The following is a 12427-nucleotide window of genomic DNA, read 5'->3' as shown; positions in this document are numbered from 1 at the left end:
ATTTAGTTTCTTATGTCATGCAAATTTATTCGTAGATGATATGTATGCGTGACAGCTAGCTATTCTTCCACGCAAAGGTCAAAGTGAGTTCGTTTTTGTTTTTAATTGCGACATCAAATGATTCACTATCACATTTTGCGAATAAAATATATTAAACTCTGGTTCCATGTTTATTGGACCTTTTGATGAGTTATGTAAAACGATTCATTATCTTCTAAATAACTAGCTTAATAAATTAAAATAAACAAATCATTAATTTGTTGGGAAAGTTTAATTTACTTGATTCATATGAAAAGGAAAAAATTAAGATACAAAGGTTATACAAAAAGAAAGATAAAAAAGTTAAATTATACAGTACATACTTGATTTCTAGATATATGTGATTTTCCATGAAAGTACTTGTTGAACTCATTTTCGAAGAACAACATAGATCTGTCAGAAGACATATAGTACTGTATTTATTTATTTTAGTGTATTTTATTATTATTTGTACTAAATTCAAGTAAAGAACTTCTGTCTGAGTTCACTCAGACTTCAGACTATAAGACAGGATACGCTCACAGTGCCAACTTAAAGTTTTCATAGTTTTAATAATTTTCATTAAAAATTTCGATCACATGAATCTACAATATCCTTAATTAGTATATACTGACATAATGTAAATATTGTATCTATATGAGAAAACATTTCATTTGAATTTTGTAGAGAGTAATATAATGTAACTCCCCAACCATCTTTTCTTTTCAATATGTTGTTCCATATTATTAATGTTTTAGGATTGCTTTGTTTTATTTTATTCGAAATTTTGAAAATTCTCTGCAAAAAAATAATTTTCTTGAGTTTTGTGGCTATTTATATTTTGAAGTGTCTTTTATCATCGGCTAATATTTTTAATTTAAGTATTAAATTATGTTATTAAAGTAAACAAAAAATAAAATAAAATAACTAAATATTAAATTATGTTATTAAGTATTAAATTATGTTAGAAAAAAATAAATTCAACCGAACCGGAACCGAACCAAAATATTATGGGTACTCGAAATACAATTATATCCAAATATATTAGTTATTTTTATTTCGAATAACCTTAAATACTAAAATAATCGAAAAATACATGAATTAGAAAGCCAAACCGAATGAATCCGAACCAAAATAACAGAAAATACCCAAAAAATATTTTAAGTGCATGAAAATACAAGAAATACCCAAAAATATAATAATGTTTTTGGTTATTCGAGTATTTTAGAACCAAGACTAAAAAATACTTAACTATTTTGGTTCATGATTCAACTATCCGAACTGTGAAGTATCCGAACCGGAACCAAACCGATTTTCTTTCAACTCCTATATACAATAGGTCTTGAAGTTGAGAACCAAGAAAACCGAAATCAATGGATCCAAACCGCAACTAAACCAAATATGTGAACCGCTAGCTAGTGCTAGATTCAAGCATAAAAATCCTAACTAAAAATAGAGAAGAATTGTCGAAACCCTATGAAAAAAAATAAGAATCAATCACAGAGAAAACCCAATTCATGTGTACAACAAATTAACACTCATCTTAAATATCGTAATAAAGTAAAAAGAAGTAACATATAAAAAAACAGAGAATCTCCTAAAATCTCCAAACCTCTCTCTGTTGCTTAACGCTCTGTTTCCATTTTCTTCTTCTCATACCTCTCACTCTCAAACTTAATGCTGTCTTATTCATCCTCTCTCAAATACAATTCAATTTTTTGAACATAGCTTCAATATGATCGTGATGGGGAGAATTCAATTTTGCTTCCATGTAAGAAGCCATAATAGCCATTGGTTGGTGGGTTTTGTAACTAAAAACCCCCAAACCCACACTCACTCTTCTACACTCGTTTCACACGCTTCTTCTCATTCTTCTGCTTATTTTGCTTCCTCTTCTTCTTCCATACTTTTCATCCTTTTCAATGTCTAATCCCTTCTCCAAAGCTGCAGCCAAAATGGCTGAAAGACTGCGTATCATGGAATCTGTCAGACCAGCATTTGTTAACCTGTTTGACAAAACAGTCCGAGAGATGGTGAAACAGAACCCTTTCCACAAAGACGACTGCATCGTGCTAGAGTTAGCACGGGCTGCAGCAAAGGCAATGGGGCTTAGTGAAGATTCTGTGAAGATGGAATACCTCCACAACAATTGGAAAGCAGCCGTGTTCGTTCACAAGGTCTCCACTCCGATGCCTCCTCCGCCGAAGAAGGGTATGCCCATAGACCCTCCAGTCATGACAACAACGATCTTTAAGGTCATCGGCAAGAGTGGGTTGATTGATGTGACGTACTTGAAAGTCAACGAAGACAACACCAACATCGGAAGTGATATCTGTGTCAGTTACCACCAGCGTCCCAACCCCACCAACAACACCTGAAAACCGAGCAGCTCTTAGACTTGGTCTCCTCCGAAAAACACGTGCCTATGCTTCTTTTTAATGTATGTTTGTAATGCTTTAGACTATCCCATCGCTATCCACGTGCCTTTGCTTCGTTTCTTCAGTTTCAATCCATGTATCGTTGGTGTGCATGTTCTATTAGAATATGGGCTTCCAACTCAAAACCAATTGGCAATGAGTGGAGTGGCCCATATCCCTTATATATTACTTAGGATCCCTTACAACTTCCGATGTGGGACATTATGTCCTAATATGTTCTATAATATTAAATCTGTTTTAGTTTATCCAAGTTGTTTTAAGTTTTGGTAATGGCATTATATTTATTATAAGTATAAACAGAAACAAAAAAAAAAAAAAAAAAATTTTAACCATAAACAAGTTTGGCACCTTCTGTATTCTTTGTTGAAGTACATTTTTGACTTTTGTCCCGTCTGTAGCAAGTATATATACTAACTAGAATATGATTGTAATATGAAAGTCAATTCAATTAATCAAAGGAAACCATGATCGAATTTTTGGCTTAAGAACAACAAAAGATATCCCCTCAAGACAAGTTGTGAATTCCTTTGCCTAAAGAATCATCATGATACCCGGTTTACATGCATAGATCATCACCGTCCCTTCAACTTATTTAGAGTTGGTGTGATGTTTTTTTCCGTTTCCTGAAGAGTTACAGAATTAACTAACTATCTGATCACAATGCACCACCCTGAAAGACGATATAAATTAAAGAAGGATGAGTAGGATTCAAGAAACTGATCCACAGAGTTTAGCTTCCTACTACATTTTCAACAGTGTCAATAAAAAAGCAGAGTGTGAAACAGTTATAAGTTCCAGGCTACCCAAGTGATTGTGATTGACTCACACTTCAAAAGCAGAATTCTCTGGAACACAGCCATGGAGCTTTCCCACTAGCTAATAGCATCATTCTGAGCAAATATAAATGTATATACCTTGACATGATTAGGGAAAATCTCCCTGATAAGAGGGTAAGATCGAGACGAGCTACACCTAAAACTCGTATAGCATTGATTTACAGTTGACATGACGACAACCTTACCCAATCTTCTACCCATGAGCGATGATATACACCTGAAACACCTAAGCACATACCTCCAACATCTATATATTTGAACCCGAGTGTACAAGCGCGCACTTAGAAATAACTTGCTCTGCACACTGAAAGTTGACTTACAAGGAGGTAGTGCAGCAACTAAAGCCAAATATTTTGCTTCTACTATAACCAATAAGCAGTTGCACCCACACGAAATATCTCTAAATCCACATTTCACGCAACTAGAACACAAAAGCTCAACAGTTTCAAACAAGTAATCACTTGGAGCCCTTCTTTTGTTACTAACCTTTGCAGTTTGTTCTCCTCTCAACACTTTGCCGTTTCGTCTATGAGCATATATATCAGCGACAGCGAGACTCCTTTCACAAACACCACTGCAAGAAATCATGGTCTCACCAACATGTTCTCTCAAACCCTACATAAGGAATAAGGATGATAAAAATTTTACTTTTACTACAAGCTTGTAGAGCATAGAGATTTAAATAGCTTAAGGATAGATATCATGGTTCAGAAAATGACAAATAAATATTCAAGACTACTAATCTAAGCCTGCAAGTTAAATTTCAGAGCGTCCTCACATCTAATCGGCGGAGAGTCGGAAATTTCTATCGGAGAGAGACTCGTCTCTTAACAGTTTTTCCGGAGAACAGTGTGCCGTCTCATGATAGTGTTACTCTACTGTGTGCCGTTATTTGCCAAAAAAGCAGGCGCCCAGTGTGTGATAGAGAGAGAGAGAGAGAAATCACTATTCAATTTCGTTAGCTTGGTCTGGTTTACACGCCCCTAACCGAAAATTATCCTTAAATCGAATTTTTGGTTTTAAACCGGTTCTTTCAATTACAAATGATCACATAAGGGTGACAACAAGGCCCATTTTGAATTTTTGATCGATTGTAACGTCCCAAAAGAAAAAACGTTGAATATGTAAAAATTATTACTAGACTAGACCCCATATGTAAGTTTTTAGATAGAGAGTACGTAAAATATGGTTGGCTGAGAATTTATGGTTTATTAATGTACTTGTAGATTCTTTTATAAGAACTGTGAGTGGGCCATGGTAATGAGTACGTATGGGTAAAAAAAAAGAATGGAAAAGAAAAGCAATGTCTCTGTTAGTAGAGACTACAACCTTGGCTTTGGCAAGATTCCAAAAACGAAAATTTCACCAAAAAGGAAAACAGGAGAGAAAAAGCTTGATAGCCACGCCTATTTTTCTCTCTTTTAAGTTTTATGGTAGAGAGACTCCAAAATACATCAACTTAATTTTTGGGTTTCTTCTGCAATAATGTCTCGGCTCCTCTCCAAGCTCGTTCCCCTCGTAAGCTCTTTCTTGCTTTTGTGTAGTTTCATGTTTTTTTGTTTTTTTTTTTCCTTTTTGTTAAGACTAATAAGAGAGGATGCTACTTTTAAGTCTTTTACCGAAGAGAATTGGATTTCTCTAGTAATTAAGAAACAAAAGATAAGGATCGGAGGGTTGAGATTGCTCTATATATGCTTATAGATAGAGGATTTACTTTAACTAGTTTTTGATAGGTCTCTGTGTTGCTTACTTGGTAGATTCACAAGAGCAGTAGGAGCGTTCGTTCGTTTTCATCCTCCACGACCGGCCCATGTGTTTCTATTGGCAGCATTATGGAACCCTCGCCAGACGGCGGCAACCTCGGACAAGTCCTGTTGTTCAACATACCAGATTTCAAGTTAGTCAGAGCGGACAAAACATATCCCAATGAGCTTTATGACGCCCAGTTGGTGGGAGCTTCCCATGGATGGGGATTTTTCTCCAATAGAACAGATCGGTCGTTACTTATCAGCGACTATCTGAACCCTCATGCTTCCAAGTCACAACCAAAGATGATTCCTCTGCCTTTTGTTACTCCAATGTACTCTGGCCAAACCGAAGTGGTGTGCAACGTGGCAATGTCCTGTCCTCCTCCTGATCAAGAAGACGACCAAGAAGATTGGGTCGTTGGCATCAAGTTCTTGGGTAGACAGCTGAGTCTCTGCAGGCCCCGTTGTGACCTGCGTTGGACTAACATCCTAACCCCTTTTGAGTCGTGGGATAGCTCAAAACTTATGTATTCCAAGAAAGACCAAAAGTTCAATTTGCTTGCTCCTGGAGGCAACTACTTATGCTCCTGGGATCTCAATTTTAAGGAAGACAAGAAGCCTAAGTTCCATGAGTTGGTGTTGCACAACCTTCCCAACTTGCCACGTTCCCAACGGAAGCTGTTGGATTCCTACTGCAGGGAGGATCATTGGGTGGAGTCACCTTCAGGCGAATGTTTCCTTGTCAAATGGTACTAGCTAGAGAAATATTTATGAAGGAATTTTCCTGTGAAACAAAAAAAACTAAACACCTTTGGCTGCAGGTACTCGGAATACAACCCTAAAGGGTATGAAGCATCGACTGTAATTGTAATGGTGTTTAGAGAGGAGGACACACAAGCTGGGAGGAAAAACATGCGTCACACAGATGACATTGGAGATTTGTGCATTTTCATTTCTAAAGGAGAGGACTTCTGCGTCAAGGCGAGCTCTTTCCCTGGCCTCCACCCTAACTCGGTATTTTTAAATGGACGTTTGTTTGCGACGCTCAATATGAGCAACGGTACCTTCGGTTGCTATGAATACCCTCAAGGTACACCAGAAAAAGTTCCCTACTCCCCCTTCTGGCTTCCTCCGTTTTCTCCCTAGTGTTCTCCTTGCTGTTATTGTTTTGTTGCTTCTGTCTTGTTTACCGGATTTGAATTTTCAGGATCATCTAATGTTCCGTTATAAGTTTGAAGACTTCTTCTGTAAGAATATTATGTGTCACGTATGTATGGAGTCTAAGAATATCAAGCTAGCTTTGCTCATCCTTAACAAATTTCTTACAGTTCAGATCCTATATTATCTTTGTACCACCAGCTTCTTGGCTTCCTACACCTTTTGTGTACTCTCGTGTCCCCCATTGGCAGAAATGGTCAGCAACCTATTGCTACTGTTGGTTCTGAAGATCAGAGTGGAGAAGATTTCAAAAAGACGGCTTGAATGCAATAGTTGGGCTGAGTCGAGGAACAAACTTTTATAGAATTTCAACTTCGCTCATAAGTTTCATTATACCGTACCGGTCTAATTCGAACCAAAATCTCCGGTTCATTGCGGGACATTTTGCCAGCCTAATCATTCAGCTTTTATTAGTGGACCAAGTTAAACCGATAACTAAACCAAGTAACCGGACTAAAGTTTATCCCCGATTAAAATCTACGCAACCAACCGAACCATAATCGAATTCATGTACCGAAACAGAGTTTACATTTTCGCCGATGTTATTACAGTTTTATGACTCCTCATTACTGATAAACTCACCACTTACGAATTGGTAAAACCTGAAAAAACCAATCAACATCCACTGATTCGATTGGCTAAATCAATCAATATATATATTCAACTTCTTAAAAAAATGATAATAAATATTATAAACCAAATATATATACAACTTAAAATTTATAATAAATATTATCCAATGACACAAAATTTTCTGATAGATAAATGTTAGTAACTATTTTCATAGGCATATTTATTATCTTTTTTAAGAAGTTGAGTGCAATTACTTGAAAAATTATTAACTTTCAACCGTAAAATTTCTTTTCTTTTTTTTGAATATGTAAATAACCATTACTTGACCCCATACGGAAATATGGAATATGGAATAATATGGATGCATGATGGACTGTGTCGACTCTAGTTGCATCTTCGTGTCTCGTGGGAGACAAATCTAAGTTTTAGGTAGAGAGATGTATGAAATATGGTTGGCTGAGAATTTATGGTTTATGACTGTACTTTTAGATTCTGTCAACAAAGTTATCTCAGATAGCAAAAAAAAAAAAGTTATATTATTATTATTTGTGAGTGGGCCATGGTAATGAGTACGTAATGGGTAACAAAATATACAAGTAAAAAAAAAAAAATGGAAAAGAAAAGCAATGTCTCTGTTAGTCTCGAGACTACCTTGGCTTTGGCAAGATTCCAAAAACGAAAATTTCACCATAAGGAAAACAGGAAAGAAAAAGCTTGCTACTCACGCCTATTTCTCTCTCCCTCTCTCTCTTTTAGTTAAGGGTAGAGAGACTCCAAAGTACATCAACTTAATTTTTGGGTTTCTTCTGCAATAATGTCTCGGTTTCTCTCCAAGCTCGCTCCCGTTGTAAGCTCTTTCTTGCTTTTGTGTTCTGTCTTTGTTTCATGTTTTTTTTTTTCCTTTTTGTTAAGACTAATAAGAGAGCATGCTACTTTTCTAGAAGTTTTTTACCTAAGAAAATTGATTTGTTATAAAGAAAAAAAAAAACAAGGATAGGGATCGGAGGGTTGAGATTGATCCCTTTATTCTTTGGAGAAGAGAATTGATGTACTTTATGTTGCTTAAACTTGGCTGATATACTATGTTTAAGAGAAGAGAATTAATTTACTTTGCGTTGCTTAATTACTTTGGCAGATTCACAAGAGGAGCGTTCGTTCGTTTTCATCCTCCACGACAGGCCCGTATTTGTCGCTTAGTCTCAGTGCAAAACCCTCGTCGGAAGGCGTCCTCAACATCGGAGAAGTGGTTTTGTACGACCCTGCTAAACAAGAGTTACTCAACCTTACGGACAAAGCAATTCCAGAAGAAATCGTCACAGCCAAATGGATCGGAGCTTCCAAGGGATGGTCATTTTTCTCTGACACACAAGACCGTTGTGTACTCATCACCGACTCTTTGAACCCATGGGCTTGCAAATCAAACCCCAAGCTCTTAACTCTGCCTCCACTTAATCCTCTGTTCTCTTGCCAAACTGATGTGATCTGGAACGTGGCAATGTCCTCTTGTCCTGATGACGATGAAGACTGGGTTGTTGGTATCAAGTCCTTGGGTGACCAGGTGAGTTTCTGTAGGCCCCGTCGTGACTTGCGTTGGACTAAGTTCCAAACCCCTTTTGACCACTTTCCAACCTCGAATCTGACGTATTCCAAGAGAGATCGGAAGTTCTACTTGCCTGGTCCTGGAGGCCATCACTTGTTATCCTACAATCTTGACTTCGACAAAGCCGACCAGCCTGAGTTCCATGAGTTGCAGTTTCGCAACTTTCCAGAGTCGTTCAAGTATGACTCCGAACTGTCGGAGATGTTTCCTTCTTCTTGTAGAACGGAACGCTTTGTGGAGTCACCCTCCGGAGATGAACGTTTCCTCGTCAAATGGTATATCTATATTACTCCATATAGCTACTACCATATGAATTATACATGATTGCTGAACCATTGATCTTTGGTTTTTGAATGCAGGTACGCCAAGGGTTGTTTGGCTTATTCGAGTAAAATCACCTACGAAACGCAGAGGTTCATGGTTTTTAGAGAGGAGGAGACTACGGAAGGAAGATTCATGTGTTACACTGATGACATTGGAGATTTGTGCATCTTTGTTTCAAAGAGTGAGGCTTTTTGCGTCCTGGCAAGCTCTTATCCTGGCCTTAAGCCAAACTCCATCTATTTTGTTGGCTTTGGCTTAGGTACATACGATCTTACCACCAGAGATGTCTCTACTTTTCGAGCTCCCAAAGGTGCACTGAATCAAATTGTGTCCCCTTACTGGTTTCCTCCAGCTTCTAGCTAGTGCTAGGATTGTATGGCTTTGTTTGCTTCGGTTTGACTTTTCTCTCCACTTGCTAAGATCTAACTGTCGGTCATCTATGTTCACTTATTAGGAGTTTATTATGATCAATGGTATAATTCTTCTATAAATATATTTTACATACACAATTCACTTCATTTGTTTTTAACATGAAACATTAACATTTCTTTTAACCATCTCTCTAATCATATCATATTCATGCACATAAAAGTAAGGGAACACAAAACCTAAAATAGGATTCTGAAATATTGTAAGACAAGTTACATCAGATATTTACTCCATGTGACATCAACCAAATACCAAATGAAGTCTTCAATTTTCTCAGATTAGAGAAATATAATTAGATGATCTTAGTAATCCAAACCTAAAAGAACAAACCACACAATAAGACTAACGAAGCAAGTAGAGCGCTAAGGAGAAAACGGAGGAAGCCAGTAGGGTAAATAGGGAATCCTTTTTGGTATGCCTTCGGGATATTCGTAGCAACCGAGGGTTCTATTTGTGAGATTGAGAATCGCAAACAAACGGCCATGTAAACAGATGGAGTTAGGTTGGAGTCCAGGGTGAGAGCTAGCCTTGACGCAGAAATCCTCTCCCTTTGAAATGAAAATGCACAAATCTCCAATGTCATCTGTGTAACGCATGTGTTTCCTTCCATCTTTCCTCTCTGAAAACCAGAACAGTTGGTGATTTGCACCAGTTACTGGTGTTTTCAGGGGAGTATTCACAGTACCTGCATACATGTTACAAGCCAAATGGGTGGTGTTTAGTTTTTGTTTCAGCAAAATTCCTTAAATACTATTTACTTAGGTTACCATTTGACAAGGAAACTTTCGCCAGAAGGTGACTCCACCCAATGATCCTCCCTGCTGAATGAATCCAACAGCTTCGAGTGGGAACGTGGCATGTTGGGAAGGTCGTGCAAGACCAACTCATGGAACTTAGGCTTCTTGTCTTCCTTGAACTTAGGCTTCTTGTCTTCCTTGAAGTTGAGATCCCAGGAGCATAAGTAGTTGCCTCCAGGAGCAAGCAAATAGAACCGTTGGTCTTTCTTGGAATACATTAGTTTTGAGATTTCCCATGACTCAAAAGGGGTTAGGATGTTAGTCCAACGAAGGTCACGACGGGGCCTGCAGAGACTAAGCTGTCTACCCAAGAACTTGATGCCAACGACCCAATCTTCTTGGTCGTCGTCTTGATCAGGAGGAGGAGAGGACATTGCCACGTTGCACACGACTTCGGTTTGGCCAGAGTACGTTGGAGTAAAAAATGGCAGATGAATCATCTTTGGTTTTGACTTGGAAGCATAGGGGTTCAAATAGTCGCTGAGAAGTACCGACCGATTTGTTCTATTGGAGAAAAGTCCCCATCCATGGGAAGCTCCCACCAACTGGGCGTCATAAAGCTCGTCGGGATATGTTTTGTCCGCTGTGACTAACTTCAAATCTGGTATGTTGAACAACAGGAGTTGTCCGAGGTTGCCGTCCGGAGAGGGCTCCATAATGGTACAAATAGAAACACATGGGCCGGTCGTTGAGGATGAAAACGAACGAATGCTCCTACTGTTCTTGTGAATCTGCCAAGTTAAGCAACACCGAGATCAAGACCCAATCAAAAGTAAATGAAGCATCTTCTCTAATTAAGCTTAGGAGTTAGGAGCAATTTCAACCCTCCGAACCTTATCTATCTAATCTAAAGTAGAAAAAGTAAACCATCTAATCTAAGAAAAATACAAGCAAAAGAAAGAGCTTACGAAGGGAGAGAGCTTGGAGACAAGCCGAGACATTATTGTAGATTATCACCCACAATGAAGTTTAAGTCTCCACCATTAAAGAGGGAAATAGGCGTGGGTAGCAAGTTTTTTTCTTTCCTTTTTTTTTTTTTTTTTTTTTCTTTTTGGTGAAATTTTTGTTTTTGGAATCTTGCCAAAGCCAAGGTAGTCTCTTACAAACAGAGACATTGCTTTTCTTTTCCATATCTCTAACTATTTTCTTACTATGTATATTTGTTACCCATTACGTACTCATTACCGTGGCCCTCTCACAATTCTTACGAAAGATATAATAACTTTGACATAATATACAAGTACATAAACCAAAGTCACAAAAAAACCCATACATTCTCAGCCAACCATATTTCATACATCTCTTTCTATAACTTACATAGTAATGGCTTATACATATTTAACGTTTTTTTTAACCGTTGAAAGTTAATAATTTGTTACGATTAATTAATCAATAATCCATACACATCCATGTAATTGCATTCAACTTCTTAAAAAAAAAAAATATGCCCGATGAAAATATATACTAACATTTTTCTGATATATTTAGCTATAAGAATTTTTTTTTGCGCCATTGAATAGATTTTTACCGAATAACATTTTCTTATTATATAAAGTTTGGTTTTCAAAGTTACCAATTTATATGATCGTGGCACATGTCAAATCTATCGATCAGATGTTGACATGTGTCAGGAAAGATTTTACTTTTTTCATAAAAAAAATAAATAGGAAAATTGAAAAAATAACATATTTACATATACTAAGTTATATTTTTATAACTAAAAAAATGAACTATTATTTTTTTTTCAACCAAAAGGAAAACTAACAAAAAAAAGTTACATGTGTTCTTGGAAAATTAAATTTGGCAAATATTAAGTTTTCTAAGAAATTCAGTTAGCATGAATATTAACTAATAAACATTAAACAATGACTATTGAAGTTCAAAATAACAATATAAGTATTTAACATTAATTTAATTGGATAAAAATTGTATTTATTATTATAATATATTGTTTTTATTCGTTAAATGAAAACATAAGAATTTGAAAAACTAATGAGCTTTTTGGAATCCACAATTTACTTTTGGTTCAAGGGTTTTCATAATGGTGTGCACAATTTACTTTTGGACGAATGGAATAAGTTTGATTTTGGTTCGGTTGGTTGCTGGTTTTCAGTTGGTTTAACTTGGTCCCATTATAGCTGAATAATTTTACTAGGCGGCCACAAGAGACACATGCTAGTTTGCCACTGAACCGGAAATGTTAATCCCGACTGCCATTTTGGAGTCTGAATGCCACCTCACAATAGGATAATACTTCTTTACCCTTAATGAATATCAATATCCTTTAATTGAATTAATTTGAAAAGGAAAAAAAAACAATTGAAATCGAGAAATGAATTCTCGATCCAATCTCGAATCTGTGTTTTCCCTTCCCCCGACATTGTTGAAGCGAAGACACAGAGCCATGGTTGCTTGGAGATCTGCGGTATCGATGGCGATTGATCAA

General features: G+C 36.8%; 3 protein-coding genes across 3 annotated transcripts; 2 read left to right on the top strand and 1 right to left on the bottom strand.

Annotated features, from left to right (window-relative positions):
- Window positions 1-4453: 4453 nt before the first annotated feature.
- Window positions 4454-6367, top strand: LOC9329666. The gene is made up of 3 exons (XM_021014706.1): window positions 4454-4810; window positions 5050-5789; window positions 5862-6367. The coding sequence occupies exons 1-3, from the start codon at window positions 4778-4780 to the stop codon at window positions 6184-6186; spliced, it is 1098 nt and encodes a 365-aa protein (XP_020870365.1). The 5' UTR covers window positions 4454-4777; the 3' UTR covers window positions 6187-6367.
- A 1115-nt stretch (window positions 6368-7482) lies between these two features.
- On the top strand, window positions 7483-9273 carry LOC9326918. The gene is made up of 3 exons (XM_021014704.1): window positions 7483-7678; window positions 7967-8706; window positions 8791-9273. Exons 1-3 carry the CDS (start codon window positions 7646-7648, stop codon window positions 9116-9118), a joined length of 1101 nt encoding a protein of 366 aa, XP_020870363.1. The 5' UTR covers window positions 7483-7645; the 3' UTR covers window positions 9119-9273.
- Window positions 9274-9347: 74 nt separating this feature from the next.
- On the bottom strand, window positions 9348-11469 carry LOC9329665. The gene is given in 4 exon segments (XM_021014703.1): window positions 9348-9799; window positions 9801-9869; window positions 9952-10712; window positions 10890-11469. Coding segments are annotated over 4 exon segments (1116 nt in total). The 5' UTR covers window positions 10923-11469; the 3' UTR covers window positions 9348-9546.
- Window positions 11470-12427: the final 958 nt, after the last annotated feature.

This window comes from Arabidopsis lyrata (assembly GCF_000004255.2).
Source record: "Arabidopsis lyrata subsp. lyrata unplaced genomic scaffold ARALYscaffold_1, whole genome shotgun sequence".
NCBI lineage: Eukaryota > Viridiplantae > Streptophyta > Magnoliopsida > Brassicales > Brassicaceae > Arabidopsis > Arabidopsis lyrata.
This window is presented reverse-complemented; position numbering and strand designations above follow the sequence as displayed.